Source organism: Talpa occidentalis, unplaced genomic scaffold (assembly GCF_014898055.3).
Source record: "Talpa occidentalis isolate TD23 unplaced genomic scaffold, MPIMG_talOcc4v2.1 talOcc4.5, whole genome shotgun sequence".
NCBI classification, from domain to species: domain Eukaryota; kingdom Metazoa; phylum Chordata; class Mammalia; order Eulipotyphla; family Talpidae; genus Talpa; species Talpa occidentalis.
Window position 1 is genome coordinate 83,143,202 of NW_023604861.1, and position 24,702 is coordinate 83,167,903.

General features: G+C 40.2%; 1 protein-coding gene across 9 annotated transcripts in view; it reads left to right on the plus strand.

Moving 5' to 3' along the window:
• Positions 1–24,702, plus strand: part of DYSF (dysferlin) — a 204,254-nt gene that overhangs the window by 155,914 nt on the left and 23,638 nt on the right. For all 9 annotated transcript variants that reach the window (XM_037527596.2, XM_037527598.2, XM_037527600.2 and 6 more), the window contains 3 exons: positions 14,737–14,835; positions 22,952–23,080; positions 23,354–23,509. In XM_037527596.2, the coding sequence (XP_037383493.1) occupies positions 14,737–14,835; positions 22,952–23,080; positions 23,354–23,509 (384 nt within the window). The remainder of the gene's footprint in view (positions 1–14,736; positions 14,836–22,951; positions 23,081–23,353; positions 23,510–24,702) is intronic.

Below are 24,702 nucleotides of genomic sequence, written 5' to 3' on the forward strand. Positions count from 1 at the left end.
AGCTGTACGCACACTTATTGTTTCTTTTTGTAAAGCAGTTTTCTTCCTCCTGGGATCATCTTTTGAAGTAAAGCCTATAGAAATTCTTATAATAAGAATAAGTTCATTGTATACTTTCTCATTTTTTAATTATTATTTGAAAATATTTTATTTTCACCTTTATTTTGGAAATATTAGTTTCACTAACCTTATTTTCTGTCAGTACTTTGAATATATTACTTGTTTCATTATCTTCTGGCTTCCGTTATGCCATTGGTTTGCTGAACTATTTTTTCCCCACTTTTAATTAGTTCTGGATAGTTCTTAATTATTCTTTCTATAATTTCCTTCTGGAACTCTGAGGATATGTGATGAATCTTCTCTCTTCTATGTGTCTATTAAAGTTTCATATTAGTAGGGTTTTTTTTTTGCATGGGTGGTGTACCCTAATTTCTGAAGATAAGTCTTCTACTTCACTAAATCTTTAGATCCAATCACTTTCTAACTTCATTTATTGAATTTCTAGTCAAAGTACGATATTTTTATTGCTAAAAGCTTTCTTCCTAAATCAGCTTGTTATTTTTGAAAATCTTTTGTTTCTTTGCCATCTTTTTGTCCTCTTAATATCCTTTAATTTTTTGAATTTTTTTTCTTAAGGTTTTATTTCTGATAATTCTTTCTGCAGTCCTAAGAGATCTGATCTGCAGTTGGTATTTCTAGCTGACTCTTGCTCATGGTGTCTCATTCCTTCTGTGTTTAACTATTTTTGATTGTGAACTCATGTGTCTTGGAACCTTATCTGAGAATTTTTTGAGGCCTGGATGAAAGTTCCATTCTTCCAGAGAGGACATGTGTTTACTTTTACCAGATGCCTGGAGACACTACAAACCCAGATTCACTTAAAACTAAATGTTTGGCTTGGGGTTTTTGGGATCCACAGTTAGTTTTCATTTTGACTTCTTATTTCTTTAGATTTTTGCTTTCACATTTGCTCCCAAGGATTTTCTTTACATTCCCATAGGCTCAGTCATGCATTTGATTTAAAGCTATCTTACTTGTTCATTTAGGTGTTCTTACTCAGAGGGTTTCTCTGGCCTTCCAGTTTGTCATTTTGCCTGAAATCAATGTCTTTATTACAGTTTTAAATTTCACAGTCATGCTTGTCTTCATGCAGGTTATATTTCCTTCAGGACTACATATTCTAACTTCTGTTTGTGGTCTCCTCTTAAGACTTCCTAGAAGGAAAAACATTACTGTTTTCTTAGTCAACTCTTTAGCATAGGGAGATACTTGTCTTAGTCCCCAGCTTTCTCCCCTTCTTTTGACACTTAATCTCTTTTTATTGTCTGTCGTCGCAGAGCAAGTCCTTGCTTATTAAGTACTGGGAGCACAGATGGCTTCTGTCCACAACTATGAGTCCCCTTGTGATCTCAAACTCAGGCAGAAAGTAGAAGGAAATAATTTAAGGTTGCTATAATTTTACTTTGCCAGTTAGAAATCCAGCAGGCTGGGAGAAGTAAGAAGGAAAGCAGGTGCAGAAGTTTTGCTGTTGAGCTGTGGAGTTTGCCTGATGTTTGTTGTGGCTGTCAGGTATTAAGCTGGCCAGGTCAGGGCCTCAGCCCCAACCTGTGGACTCTTGTGTAGGAATTTCTGACATAGAGGAGAGCTCACTGTCTCGCAACAGGCACACCAGGCAGGGGTGTTCTTTAGGGAAATTTCTATAGTCTTGGCTGGGTAGATGTTCAACCATGTGGGTTCAGACTCCTGATGGGTCAATTTTCTTAAGGCTGGATGCATATTATTTAAGTCTCTAAACTGAGGTTTCCAGTTCATGAAATTACAGTGAGAAAAACTTGTGCCTAGAGGATGTGACTTTGGATTGTGGTCTAGCCCATGGTCTCTTTATAGGCGCAGCAATTGGGAAGCCAAGTTGTGAGTAGAGATGAGTGAGGAATCAGAATGAGGAGAGAGAGTTTTGTGATTTGAAGTTCAGTGGCAGCTGACTAATATGGATTGGTACATCCATCTCCAAGTTCAGGGGCAATGTTAGTCCCTAAGCCCATGTACTCTCTCTACAGATGGTGCTGGTTTGCCAACTATCCACAGCCAACCTTTATTCCTCTTCTTTTCCAGGACTGACCAGTTCCTTTCTTTTTTTTCTCCCATGGACAGATGCTTTCTCTGATGGAACAATGCAATCTATCTATCCACTTAGGGTCAAGGTTATGAGGGGGCCCCTCTTGCCCTGTGAGGTGATTCTGCTTCTTGCTCTGAGCCACTATGCATTGATTTGGTGGTCTAATTCTCCAAGGGCAGCCCCATTTCTCTTAATTTCAAGTTTTGAGGGGAATGCCTCATTGCAGCTCCTGAGTACTGACAACAATTTATCCAAAGGCTTTGAAGCTAAGGTTTTGTGAGCAAAGGAATCAATTACAGGGTGGGGCTCCCAAGTGAGGAAGCATTTCCAGAAGGAATCCAAGGCAGTTTGTCTCAGGACTTCATGGATGCACCTCTGAATGAGGGAGTATTTTACTTTAATAACATGAATGGTTTTACCTGTACTTTTATATAGATCAGATGTGCTAATTAGGATGGTCCTTATCTTCTCCTTGAACTCGGTTTCCTAAGGACATGTATTTGGCAATATGGCTTCAGCAAGAATTACTATATGTGCTTGAAAGTAACAAAACTGCACTTCTTTAAAAATATCTCTGGTTCAGATGTGTTGCCAGTGCAGCCTGGCCGCCCCCCACTCCCATTAGTTCTGATTAGGGAGGTTTGATGCCTGTCACTGCGTGTAATCTGGACCTTCCTTTGTGAGTCATTCCTTCTCTCATTTTCTCAGAGCAAATACAAATCGCCCATCAAATGACAAGTGAAGGCACAGGGGAGGCAAGGGGAGGGAAATCAGAGCCGAAATCTGTTAGCTATTTGGAGTAATTGGTTATTTGCTGTGTTTGCTGGTTGGGAAGCAGAGCACATACTTTACGGTCTCTCCTGTTACGGGGGCTGGAGTCACCCGCCGATATTGGATCCTCGTTGCCGGAGCCCTTGGCTCCGGGCGCCTTTCCCCTGCTTGGCATTCCTGTGGTCTCCTCGGGGGTGCACCCCCTCCTCCCTCGATGCACACTGCAGGGGGGACAGCCCGGGGTGAAACTTGTCTGGCAAACTCCAGGCCTCATCAGGGAGGAGGAGGCCCCAACCCCCTCCAAATAACCCATCTTACCTCCAGCCAGCCAGACACCCTCTTCCCAAGGGATCTTCCCCGGGTCCACCAGGGACCTGTTTTCCAATCCAGACAAAAAAGTTTCATTTCTTCCCAGAGGGGAATTCTCAGTGCTGCTTGGAAGCCTACAGGATAGCAAGTTCTCTCTGAGGTCTGATTTAATATCTTCCTGCCCCTATTGGTCATGTCACCACCCCCCTCCTCCCGCCCTCTAGCCTGGGTCAAGACAGTGCTTGGAACTTGGGGCAGGGCTTGCTGCTGAGGCCAGACCCCTGAGGGTGCTTAGCAAAGTTTTATTAACCCATCCAGTGTCTTTAACAGCCCTCTTACATGCACAGAGGTGTGTGGAAACCAGGCTGAATTACCATTGCGTTCAAAATATAAAATATTTGAAAAGTAATGTGATTTTATGTATGAAAATGCACACAGTAACTAGAATGTAGGTTGACTTTGGCACATAGTAGGCACCCCCCAAATACTTTCTAAATTGAATTTCAGATAACTAAGATTAGTGTCTGTAGTTTGATGAATGCTTCTGCAGTCCTGGGAAGGCCTTCAAAAATAGTTTTTCTCTTAAGTAGATTGTTGGAACTCTTGCAAAGCAAAATTGTCTATATAAGCAGAATGAAGGTAAGGCAAGTGCTTGCTCAAGCCCTATTGCAATCTTCACAAATTCTGAATTAGTGATATCTCTCTGCTTTCTTCAGAGGTTTAAAGACCCTGATGGGGATCTTCTTTCATTCCACCTACTGGATAGATTCCATTCCCCTGGGTTTTCTGCATGGGTATCTGTGGCCATGGTGTTAGTCCTCAGAGGACCAAGTCACAGGCCGATGTATCCACCACAGGTTCCTGAGCTGGGGAAGGGCCAGCAAGCTGACGTTCCCCACAGGCCCCCCCCACCTCTGTGGGTCCCCCATCTGGAACAGGCCAATCGTCAAATTATTGGGTCCTGACCTTTCTATGTTCAGCATCTGCTTGACTTTGCTAGATTTCAGGCACACTTATTCACTGGGCCTTTTGGAAGCAATTCAGCATTCTGGTTAAAGGTCTTCCCTTCCCTCCCACCTCTGCTGGTCCAGCCTGAAGTCAGAGTAATGATTCCTCCGGCATACACAGAGGCAGGACTGTAAGGAGTGTCAACAAGAGGTTGAACGACCAGTGTTCCACTTGTGGAAATAATTAAGTGATTTTTGTTATGAGTGTGTAGAGTTCTGCTGAATCAACATGGTAGCTGGCTGTGGGCATATGTTTGTGTGGTTTTGGGGGGCGTGAAAGGTTCAGTATGCATGGGGTGGGGTAGGTTTGAAATTGGGGTATTTGCATGTCTGGGAGTTTGTCTGGTCTCATGTAGGCACGAGTACTTGCTTGTTACGTCTGTGTTTGTATTAGTGTGTGCATGGGCAAATAGTCTCAGTTTGTTAAACCTCAGGACATTAATTAAAGAATTAGTAAAATCATCATAGCATTATTCCAGCTATGCAGATGTGGAGCTATGGGACCACAGTCCTGGGAATCAAACTGATGATGATGGCAACATCAACAAGAGCATTTATCATGGTAAACGTTACTGGTCACAAAGTTCCCAGACATCAACTCAGAGCCTCATAACAACCTGAGAATCATGTTATTGTTACCACTGTGTTGATGATAACGATTTGTACTAAGACATTATTTTCCACACATTTAGGGTGTCTGGTTCTGGGTTGACGTAGGCAAGGAGGCTGCTTAAGTTATTAAAGGAAAATGGACTCTTTTTAGAGGTGGGTTCATAGTTCCACATAGTGACCCAAGATTTGACATTATGACCTTGATGACAAGTAAATTTGACCAGAAACTTTTCTCTTTGATAAAATGGTCGTTCTGGGGTGAAAGCATAAGTGATCTCCCACTCCATCCCCTTTCCTCACTTCGCAGAAGCCAGACTTACAATTATTGGTGTCAATTTTGCTGTCTGTATTTATGAAATGTGTTAGGCCACTGAATGAAAATGGGACATTAAACGTTGGGAATGTGCCGTGCTGATTTGGGTCTTCAGAGGGATTAGGGTGCCCATTACACTGGATCAGACCTAGAGAAGCATGTCTTTGTTACGTGACTCTGGTTGCTCAGGAACTGAATGTTGGCTATTAGCTGAAATTGGAGAGGCAGCCAGTCCGTGCCTTGATCAGACTTGGTTGCTTGGCTGGCTGAATACTGCAGGGCCTTGAACCCAGGGCATGGGGAAATAAAATGTTATTGGCCAGACTTGTTGCTAAAGCCTGAGGTGACACCTCAACAATCACACTTCTGCATTTGTTTCTCCTCCTTGCCCTAGCCCAAGACTGCATGCTTAACTATTGCAAAATGAGGTCAAGAACACACTCAGAACTAGAGAACATACAACTGTTTCCCTTTTGGGACTTTGGATTATGGGATTCCACTAACATCAGAGGATTGGTTGGCCTTGGTGCATCTGGGTTAAGATGTGGGAGAACAGTCTTGTTTGTGTGGGGCTTGTTCATATGGCTGTGCTAACTTATTCTTGGACTTCCTGAAGAAGAGGAGGAAGAAGTGGGCTTGAAATAGCTCCATCAAAAGCCAGATTAGTGAAATAGCAGGAACGATATTTTCAAGTCACATCTGTGAGTGTGTTAAAAATACAACTTTTTTTTTTTTTGTAATTCAACTCCATCTCTCTTTCGAGATCACATTTTTCCTGATGGCAGAAAATCCTGCTATTCCTCAACAGTTTAGGTTTAAGCTTAGTCAGTTTTGGGCTTTTCTTCCTTGTCCTCACCCCAAGGAGGCAGCCTAATTCTGGGTTGGGCTTCTACAGTGTCATGACCTCCACAGGGAGGGACCTCATCTTGTCTGCCCTGGATCTCTAGCTCCATTGATCATCCAGATGGCATCTTGATATCTTGGCCACAAGATCCTTTCAGATCCCCTGACACATGCTCTTTCTCTCTCTCCTTAACTTTCTAGTCCTGGGGAGCAGGGTAAAATTTGGCAGCTCTTCAAGATACTTTCCGGCCTATGGGAAACACAGAGGGCTCCCCCAGGCACTCTGTCTCAGGATACCCATGCAGCTATCTTGTATCAAATGCTCCATGTCCCAATTCCTCTGCCAACTTCTGGGTGGGTACTGCTTACCAGATCCTCAAAGTTATGGAAGGGTCTCTTTCATAGATGCTTTGGAGCTAACCTGAGGGACAGGGTGTGGGGTGTCTTATCAGAAATCTTCACACATTTCCAGTTCTTGCTTCCTCTTCCCCTCTACACTCTCATCCCCTCTATATGTGGTTGGAAAACTGGTGGGACAAAATATTCTCTTTAAATGATTTTTTAAATGGCACATTATCTGCTTTTAGAAATTTAAAGGCCAAGGATTTCCCCCCTCCACCGCCCCCGCTGCTGTTAGGGCATTCATACAGCCATCAAATATTTACTGAACTCCAAATCTGTGCCAGATCATGTTCTAAGTACTGGGGATATGGTGTTAAAAAGATAAAGATCTCTGCCTTCATGGGGAAGGAGACACAATAAACGAATTCCTAAGCAAACTCTATGAAATGCCAGATGGTGATAATTGTTAGGGAGAAAAAGCAAGGAAAGGGTGTTGTGATTTAAAATATGGTGAATAAGGAGAGTAAAGCACATTACGTTTTCATCAACACTTGAAGGAGGTGAAGTGGCCCATGGATCTATCTGAGGACTAGAGTTGCAGCCATGGGGAGAAGATGAGGGTGCAGGAAGGGCTTTGTGACCAGAGCAGTGTAAATTAGGAAGGAAGTGGGAGGATGAGTCATCAGGGAGGTGTGAGATCACTGGGGCTGATGAAAGAGCTTTAGCTTCATTCTGAGTGAGCTGGCAAATCATTGGAGTGATTAGCACCGAGGGGTGACTTGTCCTGAAGTGTGTGGTTGTTGTGTTTGTAGATTTGAGACACATGTGAAAGCAGGGAGGCCAGTTAGAAGCCTGGGGCAATAATCCAGGTGTGAAGTAATGGGCGCTGGACCAGGGAGGTAATGATAGCAAAGAAGTGATGGGGTTCTGAATACATACTGAAGGTGGCAACCGCAGGATTTGCTGATGGAGTGAAAGTGGGGCTGAGGAAGCAGAGTTAAAGGTGACAGCAGGGCTTTTGGCTTCAGCATCTGGAAGGAAGGAGCTGTCATTCACTTACATGAGGAGGACTGTGAGTGGGGAATGCTCGGGGACTGGATCTGGACATGGTACATTTGAGAAGCTTGAAAGCTGGCTCAGTGTTAAAAGGTTGTCAAATAGGCAAGTGGAGGTCAGAGGAGTCCTATGGGTAGAGAGAGCTCAGCCCTCTCTCAGTGTGGGCTTCACCAGCATCTATGTTATATGAAGATGTAGGATCAGAGGAGAACCCTAGGGGTGGGGAGTGGGGGTGGCTGGAGAGAAGTCCAGTTCAAGCACTGGCCCTCCGACACACAGATGATTAGAGGGTGTCAAGGAGGACTTAGTGAAGACTGAGAAGACATGGCAAGTGAAGTGGGGACCACCACTATGGTGTTCTGTGGGCTGGGGGGCCATTTCTCTTCAAGGACAGAGGAAAAACCACCTGTCAGATACTGTTCCCACATTGATTTCGGAGGCCCGAGTCATGGGTGGTCTTGACAAACGTGGTGGAAGAGCAGAGAGAATTAAAAAAATGGAATTAGAGACAAGTGTTGATCCCTTTTTCAAGAGGTTATTCTATTAAAGGATGAAAGAAATGCGGTGGAAACCAAAGAGGAAGTGTGATTAGAAAGTTAAAAAAAAGTCATGGGGCCCTGGTGTCACCTGATTGCATGTTGATGGGAGTGATCCAGCAGAGAGGGAGTTCTGATGACTCAGGGAGAGTGAGGAGAATCATGGAGTGATGTCCTTGAGTAGGGCATGGGACCCAGGGTGCCAGTGGAGGGATGGCCTTGAGTAAGGGTGCACAGAGAGCACCCTCTGTATATGAGGGAAGGTAGAACGTGGTCTCTTCTGATCACTTCCCTTTTCTTTTCTTTCTTTTTTTTTTTTAAAGATTTATTTATTTATTTATACAAGCACTGGGTACAGTCAGAAGCACGGGAGGGTGAGAGAATTCACCAGAGCAGAACAGGCAGACTGAGGAAACACACTGCTGAAGGGAGCAACGGGTACGGCAGGAGAGGTCTGTCGGCCGGGGATCGAACCGGCGCTGCAGAGACTGCGGGCAGCTTCGCAACCCAGTGCTCAACCGCTGCACCACTGGGGAGGCCCTTCACTTCCCTTTTCTAAGAGAAAGAGGAAGCTGGGTCACTGGTCAAGACCGAGGATAGAGAGAACATGCTGGAGGTGTGAGGAGAAAGGAGCAGGTGTGGAATGGTGTTGTTAGCAGAGGCGGGGGATCTGAGGTGGGTAGATGGACAGCATCGTAGCCCCTGTCAGGCCCCAACAAGACCTGCAGAGAGTCTGGCAACTGGTTTGCTTCCCCCACCCTCAGCCACATTTGGTTCCATGGGGCCCATATGCAGGAGGGGAAGAGCTGGATTTAAACCCAGGTTGGGTTATCCATAAGTACAATGGATCAAGATTAAGGTGAGAGAATTTAGAGGTGGGGAAGGATTGTTTGTTGCTTACGACTCTGCTGCGTGTATAATTTCTGTCAAGGGCGGGGCAATTAGAAGAGGATTTACCTGTGGAAACAGGGGGAATAGGGCACAGAAGTCACTGAGCAGAAGAGCAGTTGGTGCTACCAGGAGCCAGGAAAGTGACCAGGCTATGCTTCTCATGGGTGGGGGCTCTGCCTAGGGAGGGCCAGCCACAGGCTGGACTTGGAGGGATGAGCACATAGCAGCTGAGAGGGGCTTGAGGGGAAAACTGGGTGAGGCAGGGTTTAAGTCCTTTAGGTGATCAACTTCTTATTATTTCAAAAAATAACTTTTTTTTTGTAGGATAAATACTTCAGATTTCTGCTTTTGTTCTCTTGTTTAGAAACAAGACACTTATATTTCATCATTAATTCTTTTTCATTTTAACAGCTTTATTGAGATAATCCACATAAACACAAGTTCCTATTTTAAGTGTGTAATTCAATGTTTTTTAGTATATTAATGGAGTTGTGCAACCATCACCATAATCAATTTTAGTATATTTTCATCACTCCAAAACAAACCCTAGAACCCAAGAGCAGTTCGCCTCCATTTCCTCCCACCACTCTCAGCCCTAGGCAACCACTAATCTACTTTTTGTCTCAATAGCTTTGCCTATTCTGGGCATTTCGTATAAATGGAATCATGCACTATGTGGTCTTTGCGATTCCCGCTGTGGCCTGTGTCATCCACCCCGCGCTCTTATATCTAGTAGCATGCCTTGTGCAGCTGGGTGGCATTTGCTTTTCCATTCATTGGTTGATGGACATTTGGTTTGCTTCTACTTTTTTTTTAAAAAAAGATTTATTTTTATTTATTTATGCATACAAGAACTGGGGTCTTGGCCAGGGGTTGAGGGGGGCGGGTGGGTGAGAGGAATCACCAGAGACAGAGTAGGGAGCAGAGCAGGCAGATCTAGTGAAATACACTGCTGAGGGGAGCAGCTGGCGAGACAGGAGAGATCTGCTGTGCCTTGTGGGTCAGCTCTCTGGCTGCAGTGGCAATAGCGTGATAGCGCTGAGACTCCCTACGCCATCAGGGAGGCCCTACTACTTTTTGACTATTACAAATAATGCTGCTGTAAACAGTCATGCCCAAATGTTTGTGTGGTTCTACATTGTTATTTCTTTTAGATATTTAGCTAGAAGTGGAATTGCTGAATCTCTGTTGAACTTTTTGAGGAACTGTTGCACTTTTCCAAAGTAATTAAACCGTTTCACATTCCCACAGGCAAGGTAGGAAAGTTCCAATTCGCCATGTCTTCAGCACTTGTTAACATCTGACTTTTTGATTAATCCGTCCTAGTGGGTGTGTGAAAGTTTTCTCATTATACTTTTGATTTGCATTTCCTTGTGACTTAGGATGGGGAACATCTTTTCATGTGCTTATAGCCATTTGTATCTTCGATGGATGAATGTCTGTTTAAAACCATTGCTCATTTTAAAAAATGGTTTTGTCTTTTTATTAATGAACTGTGTAAGTTCTCTATATATTCTGGTTACAAATCCTTATCAGATATATAATTTACAAATCTTTTGTCCTATTCTATAAAGTAGGTTTTCACTTTCTTGGTGGTATATTTTGAAGCATCCTGCTATTGCTCTTTGTTTTAAGATCCAAAGATTTAAACAATTATTGTATATAAAAAATTAAGGAACACATGCATGCAGTGAAAAATTAGACATTTTGAGTGATGTGAAAAGAGAAATAAATAAAACATTTATAATCTTATTCAGTGGTAATTGCTGTGAACATTTGGGGTTTGGTCCATTCATTAAAATGTAATCACATTATTCATTTTTAACCTTTTATTAATTTCATTGGTTATGAATAGCTTTCAAATAAATAAATATGTTTCTACAGCATCTTTTTTATGTTGCATAGCATTTAATCATATGGATATGAAATTTACCCAAATAGTTTCTTATTGTTGAACACTTGAGTTGTTTCCAATTTTTCACTATTATAAAATGAAGTTAAATCTTTATGCCTATTCATGATTTTTTTAATTGGGATAGATTTCTAGAATAGGATTGCTGAAGCATTTTTAGGGCTGTGGGAGCATGCAGCCAAATTGCCTTATGGAGAGATTTTAGCTAGTTATACTCCTGACCACTGATAATAATAGTAATATTATCATATCAATAACAGTGATAACAATTAATGCAATCAATGGCATTAAACATTTATATAGCTTTTATGTGCTAGGGACTGTTGTAAGCAATATATTGATTCCTTTACTCCTAACAATAACTTTATCAAATTTTACAGGTAAGATAATTGAGGCACAGAGAGGTTAAGTAGTTGCTCAAGGTCATACAGCTAGGAGTGGCAGAATTTGAAAACTACTAGTCTGACTTCCAAGACCTGGCTCCCCACTATCCTGACTTACTACTTCTTTATATCCATATCACATGAAAATTATTGGCAGAAGCAGCCACATATACAAAAATCCAAAAGGGAGAAAGTCTGGTACTATTAAGCACAGTGGTAGCTATTGCTTTAACATTCCTTTTACTGCTTAGAGGCTTCCTTTTATTCTTAATCCACTGAGACTTTGACTTAAGAATAAGTGAAAAATTTTATTACTCCTTTCTTTATGCTTCTTCTTTTGCATGTATAGATCAGGGGTTGAAAACATTTTCTTAAAGGGCCAGACAATAAGTATCTGCATGTATAGATCAGGGGTTGAAAACATTTTCTTAAAGGGCCAGACAATAAGTATCTTAAGTCTGGGGGATAATCGGGAAGGTCTCTCTCATGGGTCCACAACTCTGTTGCAGCTATAAAGCAGCCTCAGATAATGTTTAAATGACAACAGGTGTCTGGCCAGTGGGCTATAGTTTGAATATTTCTGTTATAAAGGAACATTTGGGTTTTCTTTCCATATGCACTGATAGTGAACTACTTTGCATTCTGGAATAATGCAATTTGACCATGCCAGGGCTATTCTGCAATCTGTTGTTATTTTATTTAGGCTCTTTATATCTCAGGAATGGGATTAGTCTCTCCATCTCTCTGTCTCTCTCTCTCTCTCTCTATCTGTCTCCATCCTGTTCTTAGGACAGAGTATATATATGTGTGTATAAGAGTGTGTGTGTCAGGCTTCACAGAATTAATGGGGAGACTTCATCTATATTCTGTGCTGTGGAACAAAGAACGATTTATTCATTGAAAGACTGATAGAACTTTCCTCCAAAGAAACCATCTGGACCTGATATCTTTTCTGGAGGTAGTTCTCTGATATCTGATCCACCCCCAGGGTTACTGATCTCTTCATGTTTTCTACAAACTTTGAATCAATTTTGGCTATTTATATTTTTTCTAGAAAATTATCTACTTAGATTTTCTGAGGTTTTGTCATTGATTTGGGTATAGTAAGTCTTAGTCTCTTAATATTTTTATTTTCCCTGTAACTTTTTCTTTGGTGTTTCTACTTTTCAGCATTAGATTTCATAACTATTTATTGGTCTATGGAAATTTTACTCTAGGCTTAATGATCAATTGTAATATTCTAGTATATTACTTTCTATTCATCATTTTAAAATTTTAGTTTTTCTGCTTTTATCTTTCCAATTTCTTGTATTATCAATTTATTTCTTTCAGTTTTTTTTGGTATAAAAACAAAACATTGAAGACTGAATTTTCCTTTGGGTACATACTTAGTAATGACCCACAAATTTTAGTGGCCCCAGTTCTCACATTGTTTGTGTTTTCTAAGTATCTGTGATTTTAGTTTAGTTTAGATATAGTTTTGGTTTTAAAACTTTCCAGCAGGGCTCTCTAAGTGTGTCTTTAAATTTCTGAAAGGTCAGATTTTTAATTTTTAAATTTCTTATTAGTATCTAGTTTTATTGCGTTATGGTCAAAGAATGTAACTGATATGGATTTTATTTCTTGGATTTTATTGAGATTTGCTTTGTGGCTTAATTTTTTTCTCAGTGCTCCATTGGTGCTGGAACAGAAGGTAGATTTCCTGTCTTTAGATTACCTAATGTTTGTCTACTTAACTGACACTATTAATGGTATTAGTCTGATTCCATCTCCATATTCTTTTTTTTTAAATTTACTTGGGTTTTTTTCAAGACTGAGGGAAATGTAAAAACTTTCCCACAGTGGTTGTGTCCCTGTCATGTCTTTGCACAACACACCACGTTGTTGCCTGTTTGTGCCTGAGCCTGAGCCGTAAACCCAGATTTTTAAGTATCTGGACTGAGGAAGAAAATAAAGATTTAGAAGGAATCAAGTAGCTAAATTGAATTCCTTCTAACCATTTTTAGCTCCATGCACATATCTGCCTGTGTGTCTGTGTGTGTCCTTTGGGGAGTATATGTGTATGTCAGCATCTGGCTCTCTCTTGGGCATGTCTATGTAGGTATATTCTTTTGTATGCTGATGATTATGTGAGTTTGATAGGTACGTCTGTATTTATTTATTCATCCATAGCATTTTTTCTTTAAAGTGAACTTAAAATTTCAGGGCTAGAGGCTTTGCCTTGCTCAGTGCCAGCTTTTTCTAGAGCTATTATGAGCCAGAAAACTCTGCTACCCCATATGTTAACACACCCGAACCTCTTCCTTTCTCCTGGCTGCAGAAGACCCTCCTGGTAAGTTGGTCAGAGAAAGACTCTCAGACTCGGCTTGTCTCTGGCACCTGCTGTCTGTGCTGTGTGCCTGGGGACTGCGTTGCAAAGGGTGTTAGGACCACACTTCCAGCCTGGCTGCAGCTGTGTCCCTTATCGTACCCTGTCCTCATAGTGCCCCTTCAGGTACTGTTGGGCGGGCTTCAGCTTGTGCTCACCCTTAGTAAGCCAGACTTTCTAGAAGACTGGCCACTGGTTTGCAGGTAGCCACCAGCATGTCTAGAAACTCTATGATAGACATTCAATTCATTTTATAGACTCTGAGCAGGTGTTCCTGGGAGACCTCCTAGCCTCACCCTCTCATACAGATGAAGAAAGTGAGTCCCACGTGGACTTTCTTGACACTTTGTCCTTGGCTCTTCCCACTGAACTGGTGAACTTTAGTGGGACTGACAGGTGCAGACTAAGTGCCTGGCCCTAGGTGGGGCTTTGGGGGAAGAGTGGCCCTCCCACCTTCAGGGAACTTGCTGATTCCTTGGACAACAGGACACACACACCTGCACAGAACACAGCTGGAGGAACACTCTAGACATAAGAGCTAAGAGGGCCTGTAGAGAGTCCAAGTGCAGGTGGTGTTAAAATTGGGGAAACCAGCATGTGCCACAGTGGACCTGTCCACCTTGTCCAACGAATGACAGTTAGTGGAGGAAGGAAAGGGCAAGAGTGTGTTGTCACAGACTCTCCTTCTTCTCACCTGATTTCTCCACTTGGCACAGTGTCTTTTGGGCACTTAGTATTGGTTGAGTTTCTGGGACTCTGCTTTGATTTGATCTTGGGGGAAGCTTTTATGTTTTGCTGGGACTGGGGGGGGAGTCAGGATAGGTTTTTGGGGTTTGAGTTTTCCTGGGTATACTGCATGTTATGCATAAATAACACATTGTCGATATCCCTCTCCTACAAAGAATTATTCTATGCATCTTCTGATTTTAGCCTCAATATGTCTTTGGAATGCAGGGGTACCTTAATGATTATGCTCACTACCCAGAGGGAGAAGGGAGGTCCCAAGAGCTAAGCAGAGTCTTGCAATGAATGGGGAGGGGTAGGACCAAGGCTAGAGCCTCTGCCTCTCAGTTCCAAGCAAGTATTAAAGCTTTATTCTGCTCTGTGCCACCTTTGCTCCTGCAAAGGTGGGAATTGCCAGCTCTCTGCTTTCCTGAACTCACCCAAAAGGAGTTCTTTGAAGTCCAGGCCAGCTCTTGCAAGGTGTCTGGTCCAGAAGGGCCTTGCTTGGCAAATTCTGGCTCTGAGTTGTTGTATCTTTCTTTCTATCCACTCAGGAGGAGGAGTTCATCGATTGGTGGAGCAAATTCTATGCCTCAACAGGGGAGAGGGAAAAGTGTGGCTCCTACTTGGAGAAGGACTTTGACACTCTAAAGGTGAGACTCTCCAAGATGTTCTCTTACATCTAATCATCCCCGGCACATGAATGGGCAGTGGAAGACACAATAGAAGGAGAACATATCAAGGTGTTTATTTTCTTGTTTGGTGCCTATGGGCTGATGAAGCTAGATGAACACATTGAGGTGAGAAAGGTCATCCAGCAATTTAGAGCAAAAGTCAATGTGGCCTGGCATAACCCAAAAAGCATTTTTGGAAGAATTCTGAGAAATAGTAGAATATGTATGGGCTAAATGATATCTAGGATTTCTTTTCAAATGCTGTCCAGCTCCCCCAAAAGAAAAAGAAAATAAGGGAAAATATACATAGTATGGATGACTCTCTGATAGATTTTTAAAAATATTAAAAATTAGTGAAATTGCAAAATATTGAATTGGTAAAACTTGGAGATGTGTCCTTAAGGATTTGTTATACTATCAGTCTCTTAAAGTTATTTGGATTTTTCTATAATAAAAAGTTTATAGTAGAATAAGAAGAAAAACCAGCTCAAGAATGTATCTCTAATTCCCCCCTCCCCTATAGCTGGGTAGAAACTAACACGTATAAAAATATGGTAAATTCTGTTCCTGTGAAAAATCAAAAACCAAAAAGCAAAAAGCCAAACAAACAATAACAACAAAAAACAGATGAGCCAGCCAATTTCTGGTGTTTTGAAGAAATTCCACAAATACTATTACATTTTTAAAAGTAGACTACTTTCAGAAAGATAACTAGAGATGACTCAAAGTCTTTCCCCAAAGGAATTGTATAGTGTCCTGAATAGTGTTGCCAGATAAAATCAAGGATGCTTGATTACACTTGAATTTTGAATACAAAATGAGTAATATTTTAGTATAAGTGTGCTTCAAATATTGAATGAAACATACCAATGTAACAATTATTTGTTGTTTATAGGAAGTTCAAATTTAACTGGTTCAAATTTAACTGGTTGTCCTATATTTTCACTAGCTAAACTGGCTGCCCTATTTAGAGAACAAGAGTTGGGCAAGGCTCAGACACATGGGAGAGGTCCAAAGAATTCCCTATAGGGCAGCAGACAAATAGTATTTGAAGTTGGATGGAGAAGTTGATGACCCTGGCTTTCTGCTGGCTGAACGCTTCTGGTGGACACACTGGAGGGTGATTTGACAAGGTGGCAAGAGTAGTCTCTGATGAGCTGGAGACTTCTGGGCAAATTATGGCTACAGATGAGACCCAGGCAGCAGCAGTGGCTCCAAAGGCAGCAAGTTCTTCTTTGAGTTGGTAGTTGGGTGTGTGAGTTTGGGCAAAGAGACAGAACTATTTGTGTACAAGGAAGAAGGCCCGACACATTAGGTTTGACATATGGTACTGTGGCCTTGCCAAAAAATGAGAAAAACTAAGTAAGAATGAGGACTTCTGCCAGGGTGGCCCATGGCCCTGGCCCCTTTGCTACTCCCTCAGATGCCGGATGCTGAACTGGCACACAGCCCTTCAACTTGACCTCTCTGAGGAGATTTCTGACAGTATCCAAGTGAAATGTCCAAAACAAAATGCATTCAACCTGTTACTTGAAGAAAAACCAAAACTGGAAGGAATATTGGTTCTTTAAGGATAAGAAAATAAAGAAACTACTACCACCAATATGAATTTTAAAAGTAGCCTGTAGCATTATGGAGAGAATGGAGTACATAATTGGTAGGGAAGAAAACATTTTAGAAATCACTAGCATGGGAAGAAGAAAAACCAACTCATACTTTCAATAGCAAAAGATAGAAAACAAAAGATATAGCAAGAAAATATATAAATACAGAAATCATAGAAAAATACAACAGAAAAATAATAAATAAAAAAATACACTAAATTCTTCTATAGGTTCTAAGGACTCAGATTATATCAAAAGTCAAAATTTATTCCTTCTCTAAAAGACACATCTAAAACAATACAACTTAGAATGGCTAAACAATACATAATTTGGTAAAGAAATAAGTAAGTGCAAACAAAAGAGAAAGAGAATTTAAAATAAATAGCAAAAGAAACAAAATGGACTGTGTTATATAATAAATTATACCTATACCTCAATGAAAAAAACTCCTAAATATTTATACATAGAACAATAAAGCTTAGAACAACTTAAAAAATGGATAAGAATATTTAAACTAATATCTCACACAAATAAAAACATAAAATAACAGAAATTGAAGCTATGGTAGGAATTTCAATGTACTTTTCTTTTAGACAGATGAAGAAGGCAATAGGTACATAAGGAAATAAAAGATCTGAATGACACGGGAAATGTTTTTTAAGTTACATCAAACATTGTGCTTTTAAAATAGAGAATAAAAATAAGAAAAAATAAAGAATGCATTTTTCCCTACTGCTCAGAGAATACTTATAAAATTTGATCACATATTAGTTTAGTAATAAGTTACCAAAAGCAGAAATCATACAAGACAGATGAAAATGTAATAAAATGAAGAATTAATAACAAAAGTTTAAACAGAAAGACCAACCACTTGGAAATTTAAAAAGTATTTTATTGGGACTTCCAGTATGAACATGGCTGCGTAAGTCAGCATTTTTCCCCTTTTCTCCTGGAAATCATTCAAACCCACAAACTCCATTTTCAGTAAAAGTTGGAAACAAATAAAACCCGCAGACTCCAAAATACATGTAAGGACTGTCCAAAGGCAACTGAGATTGGGTAGAAGCCACTCGGCAGTAAATGAAGAGAAGATGCATGAAAATGACGAAAGGTCATAGTACTAGCAGAAAGCCCTATAGTTCCAGATGTAAGAATGTTGATAATTATTTGAGACAGGTTGTAGGTACATGGGAGTTTATTATATATTCTTTTTAGTTTTGGGTATGCCTGAAAATTTTCATAATAGATAGTTAAAAATATAGTGCCTGAAACTAAGATTTCATCATAAAATAGAAAAGTAATATCACTTGTTTACAACAGCAGATATGGGAACTTTGGAGAACCTCTTTGTGCTGGTTGGTTCAGAGAAGCAGAGAAGTTAGAGTTACACAAAAATCATACAGATGGGCCATATTTGCAGGAAGCAGTCCTCCTCTGTGATGCGAACAAAGGAAAGAACCGGTTTAGAGAAATCCAACACATATAGTGATAAGTAATAATAAAAGAAAAAGCACAGCATTAATTAAAAAAATACTATAAAAAATACAAATCAAGAGAATATAACTACGAGAAACATTTTGCCAAGGAGCAACTGAGATAAAGCAATTTGTTATGATCTTTTTCGAAAGGAGACATTCAGAATGTAAAGCAGAAATGAAATAACTTAAAGGATGATGAAAAGAGATGAAATATGAGTTGGTAAGATACAGGAAAGAAGGCAAAGAAAACAAGAAATAAGAAAAAGCACAGGACAGAAGGGGCACATTCGAAAATACAGTAGGGGCACAGAGGACAGAAATAACAAAACACAAAGTAAAATGTAAATAAAGGGTTGTAAAAGAATAAAGAGAAAAATGACAGGCACAGAAGTCAGGGAAAGGAGATCCAACATTTGCATAATTGGAGTTTCTTAGAAAGACAACCAAAACAATGAGATAATTGGAGTTTCTTAGAAAGACAATCACAACAATAGTTTGATAAACTTCACTGAAATGAAAGAATATTTGAATCTACATATTATCAAGTCCATTGTATATCAGGAAAAACAGCTATATTGGCAACCCTGAGGCATCTCTCAATGGATATTATTGGACTTTAGAGACAAAGAAAGAATTTCTTCCCAGCAACAACAACAACAAAAACCACATCATCCTTTAAAATAGGAAATACATCAGGGTGACTTCAACTCCTCCAAAGCTACATTTACTATCCTAAGTCAGTAAAGCGCCACGTGTAAGATCATTAAGGAAAAAGGGGTGACCCAAGGATTTTATACTCAACTAAGCAGCCTTTCAAACACAAAGACTACACCCAGGTGTGCATATCAGGAACTAGGTAGTGGGGTTGCCATGAGCTCATCTTGGGGAACAACTCCAGGATGGACGGGAGCTTAACTAGGAGCTATCACAACTAAGAGAGAACTGGGAAAAACACAACAAAAGGACTATTTGTGATTATATTTTTCCTTAAACCTAAAATGAAAACAAATGAAAGGGTTAAGGTGACAGGATGGAATGTAAATATCATGTATACTGAAAATGTAGTTATGATGAAAATGTCTAAATATAGGTGAAGGAGGAAAGAGGACAGATAAGAGTAATGATAAGAAAAATAGAATTAAGAAACATTTAAAGTTGGCAAATCAGTTAATGAGTGTATAGGCAAATGATTAGCAACAGTGCCAAGGTAAATATTAAGGAGGATGATATTGTATAAATCCAGTGAAGGAGAGGGAGGAGAAAGAGATGAAATTTGATTGTTTAATTATCGCTATAGTAGGGAACTCCTAAACACTGTCTGTGAAGACATAGAGGACTGAAAGGATTATTAATATACTAAATTTATAACAATAATAATGATAATATAACATAAACTCATTCTAGCTATCAGAAGAATACACACACACATCACAGAAAACAGACAAAGTAATTAGATATTTTAAAAAATCTATGAAACTAGAAAATATATAAATACATATATAAACATAATGTAAAATCAGACATAACATAACTGTCATATTAATGCATGTCCTATCAATCACATATTAATTGTAAGCTTTAAATTAGATCTCAAAGTAAATTCTAACTAAAAGAAAGAGACTCATAAAGGTTGAAAATAAAAGACTGGGAAAAAGTGTGCCAGGCAAATGCAAATGAAAAGAAAGCAATCACAATCTTAATATTAGACCAGAGGGAATATAGGTCCCTCACATTAAATGAGACAAAGAATGACACTCTTAGTGCTAAATAGTATAATTCCAAGGTACGACAGTTATAAGAATATTTATAGATGTTCAGTAATTGCAGGAGATAGAAGAGGGAAAAACACACTGGTTGGTAGGGGGAGATTTTAATTTATATCTCCCATATCACACCAGGTCAAGGGGACAAAAAAAATATGAGCGGATATAGCAGAGCAGCGTAATTATTAAGCTGATTGGACTCTGTAGTCTGAAGACAGAGACTTATGTACTATGACTTATGTACTATGACATAAGTACAAATATTGATTGTTACAGGTCACAAAGAAAACCTTAACACATTTCAAAAAGTTTCAACACCACTGACAATGTTTTCTGATTATAATGCCATAAAATTAGAAATCAATAATTGCCTCTATCTGGAAAATGTTTCAAAAGCCCTCTCTTTTAACAATTCTTGGTGAAAGGGAAAATATAAACCAAAATCACAGAATATCTGGGAAACAATGAAAAAGTGCTACATAGTGTTGATATAATATACTGGTGATTGCTAAGGTAACATTAAAAGGAACTTTATAACCTTAAAAACTTATTTTAATTAAAATGAAAGAATAAAGACTAATTATGCATCAAATAATAGAAGTGAAACTAATGAGGGTTTGCCAAGAATATAAAAATGAAAGCATCATATATCATACACCAAGCCAAGTGTTGGCCTGATGAGGGTAAGGCAGGCATAAATAGGCAATTTCATATACATATTTTTATGAGAAAAGTAGAAGCAAAGTAAATAAAGTTTCAACTGAAATAGGACATTCATTTTATAAAAAAGGAGATAAAGTTTTAAGTGACTTGCTTGACCACCTGAAAAAGCAAAAGAAGCAAATGAAAAATTAATTGAACCATCAGAGGAACCCAGTAAGACAGTGGCAATTGTTTAGAGACTCTAGTGGAAGAAAAGTCACACTTACAATATTAGCAAAAAGCTACCTTGAATAGCACTAACAATACATGTGGAGGCTTTATGTGGAGATCACTATAAAGCATAGTACCAGAAGCCTTGAGTTAATTGAGAATTGGATTATACACCTTGATAAATAAAGCTAATACTATGAAGATATCAATTCCCTGCTGCAAAATTCATTTGAAGTTTAATGTGAGTCTAGCAAAAATCCCAAATGTGCATTTGCTTAGAACTGGGCTGAATGTTTCATAATTTCATATCAAAAAATAGTGTGAAAGAATTCCCAAGAAAATTTTAAAAAGGAAAATTTTCAGTAGCAAGTAGCAAAATGCGTTATGAAAAAACAGCAATTAAACAATTTAGTGAAGAATAGACCTATCAGTAGAACAGAATGGAAAGATCATGAACAAGTGTAAGGAGTATAGCATTTAATAGTTATCACAAACCAATGGAAAGAGGAAAAATAGCTTAAACAAATAGGATGCTGAGATAAATGATTAGCTATTCGGGAAGGAAAAATAAGCTGAATTCTTACCTCACAGCAGGTAAATAATGGAGTACATAAAGATTAGATAAAATACTAATGCAATAATGCATTTAAATCAAGAAGAAAAGGAACACTGAGTTTAATAATCTTGCTGTGAAGTCTTTCTAAGCAGACTTATAAGACAGCAGCTGTAAAGGAAAAGATGTTTAGATGAGACTATCTACAATATTTTGTTCCTATCATGAGCATAACTGAGAGAAAAATGATGAGTTGGGACAAAATACTTGTAACATATTTGATAGACAAAGGATCCATAACTTGGACTCCATGCCAGGAGGTCTTTCAGAGCACTGCAGAGCAGAAATCAGACATTGACAGATGGAAAAGTGCAAACAAGGACGAGCAATTGGCAAAGAGAAAATACAAATGGCTGTTAAACCCATACAAATTTCTCTAGAAGGCAAAGAAATGCAAACTAAAAATTCAGTATACCTTTTCACTGACACATTTACAAAGTTAAACATATGTGCAAGTGTGTAGTGATGGTGAAGGACTAGAAGACAGAGACACTTGTGCACTGCGCCAGGAAGCATAAGCTCAGATAGTTTTTCCTGACATGCACGGCAACCTGGTTGTGCACGTCAGCTGGTTAAATGTGCCAACCTTGGACCAGGAATTTAATTTCTAGGGACTTATCAGTGAGATAAGTTTAAACAAATGTATAAAGCATATATACAAGAATATCTGTTGTGGGTTTTTAAAAATAAGGTTAAAAAGAACAGAGCTAAGTAGTCACCAAAACTTATGATCTGTTTATGTAATTAAATATTTCATTGCCATTCAGAAGGGTGTTACATAAGTTTTGATTTCACTTTGGTTGTGTGTATGTGTGTGTGTGTGAGAGAGAGAGAGAGAGAGAGAGAGAGAGAGAGAGAGAGAGAGTGCACAAGAAAATGTATATATTCAAAATGACATACCAAATGCTAACCATACAATTAGTTGTTTTTATTTTGGTAATCAGAATTTAAGGAAGTAAAAATCTTTTCTTTATGTTTACTTATATCGTCTAACAAACCAGTATCAGTTGCATTATTAAATGTTGGAAGAGAGAGAATTTGGTCTTTGTGGAAAACATAAAGCCCTCATGAGAATAATATTTAGCAAGATGACACAGGAACTTACCTGAAATTTCTTGTCCATCCATTTCAGGTATAACCAATTTTACACATACGTTAAGTTCTTCAATAATACTGTTAGGTATATTTTATCATGTGCATAGAAACTACTACTTCATTTAAACCCAAGGAATCCCAAAACACTGCTCTAACAACTGAAACTCATTGGTTGTTTGCGAAGAGAAATTAGTACATCGAGTTCACAGACTTAAAGTGTAGTTCAAGAGAGATGCTCCGCTCGATCTTTGATGCCACCGCTCTTCTTTTCAACAATGCCACACCGGTGTAGATGATGACTCTCAGGTACCTAGAGCCTGTGACTCACCAGAGACCCCTGTTTCCTAATCAACCATGTTTTTGCATCCTGCTCCCTTCTCCCGTCTCTCTTTAATTCCCACTCTTTGCATCCGTTTAATCTCTGCTTCTGTTCTTTCCTTCCCTACCTCTCTTCCTTCTTGATCCCTCTCTTTCCTCCACCGCTCCTACCTGCCCTCTTTTGCCTTTGTCCCTCTAATTCACTCTTGGCCCTTTTCCCTCATTTTCTTCTCTTTCTGTCCTTTCCTTTACTCTAACACCGTCACATTTCCCTTCTTTCCTGCTTCCCCTCCTTTGCTGTCCTGCTCCCTTCTCTCTCTCTGTCCTCTTCTCTCATCCCCACATGTGCAGGTCTATGACACACAATTGGAGAATGTGGAGGCCTTTGAGGGCCTGTCTGACTTTTGTAACACCTTCAAGCTCTACCGGGGCAAGACTCAGGAGGAAATGGAGGATCCATCTGTCATTGGAGAATTTAAGGTAAATCCTTAAATGGGAATGGAAGGGAAGGCTGCAGAGTGGCAGCAGTGAAGAGGACAGGGGTAGTATAGACCAGTGTGCCGATGTTGGTGACCTTGGGGTGTGGAGGTGGTGAAGTTGCTGCTGCTGCAGAATCTGATGGTGAGGATGGTATGGCACTGGACTTGATGATGGTGGTGATCACCCTGGCAGAAATGAGAATAATGGTCATAATGGTGATTGTAATGGTGACAGTGATGACAAAAAGGAACAATGACCCTTCATTCTTTTCAGGGCCACTTCAAAATTTACCCCCTCCCAGAAGACCCAGCTGTCCCCATGCCCCCAAGACAGTTCCACCAGCTGGCTGCCCAGGGGCCTCAGGAGTGCCTGGTCCGCATCTATATCATCCGAGCTTTTGGCCTGCAGCCCAAGGACCCCAATGGGAAGGTAACATTCCTAGAGTCCTACCTCCCCCCAGAACTGGAGGCTGGGGTACAAACGAGCTGCAGAACCTATGAACTGCCCAGGGAGTTCACAGTAAACTTAGGAAAACAAGACAAACAAACTGAGATGTGACTGGATGGAGTTCTAACAAGAACTGAGTGCTCTAGAAGGTCAGAAAAGGCCAAAGTCAGTACAAGACTTGGGGATCATGGGAAGGCCTCATGAAAGGAATAGATTCTTAAGGATTGTTGGGGGTTTGCTATATTAAGAGGAAAAGAAAATAGTATGTCAGGAAGGGTCAAAAGCTTTGGTAAAGCTTTGCAAGGAGCCTGCTTAGTGTGTGTTTGGAATGAGAGCAGGCCATCGGAAGGTGCAGGATGACACTGTGTTTTGTGGGCTTTTTGATGGTGGGGGAGGTGGAGGAGGATGGGGGAAAGAGGAGCAGGATTGGTGACCACGCAGTGCCATGGTAGAGGCTGAGGCTGAAGGAAAGATCAGTAATATTCATCCTGTCTTTATTTAAAAGTTGGTGTTTCGTTCATCATGAAGTGTTAGCATTGACTTTCATTTTTTTAAATATTGCATGAAAATATTGTTTATCTTGAGTGTTGAGTCTTTTGGGCATTCCCTGAAATTTTATGCCTGAAGCAATTACCTTATCACTTCATTCTGGTCCTGGTCCTGAGTCAGAGGAGAATTTGAAAGAGGACAGGAATCTGGAGTTATGGGGAGATGGTGGGGAGGAACCAGAGTAAAGTTGTGAGATGAGAGAGGGAGGAAAGAAGAGGCAGGGTGGGAGCAGTTGGGGTTCTGAGGTCGGGGCTGGGGTCCTCTCTTGTCCCCTTAGACAGGCGCAGCTGTATCCTGGAGGTTGTGGGTGGAGACTGATGTTCTACCCTGGACTCCTGCTTTTCAAGATGAGAAGTCATATTTACCTTTGTCCCTCTGCGAGACCACAGGGCAGGCTCTCAGTCTGGGTACCATCGATGGTGGTCAGTTCATACACTTCATGCTGACTTGATGCCAAGATGAACCCTAAGCAGTCCAGCTGGAGGCTTCTGGAGGCTACTTGAGGGGATGTTGATGCTTGCAGGAAGTACCCAGGAAAGACCAGTCAGGGCTAGTTTGGGCTGACAGAGTCTGGCCATCTTTCTCCCTTTCATCTGCTGATGTGCAGGTCACAGAGCACCCCACCC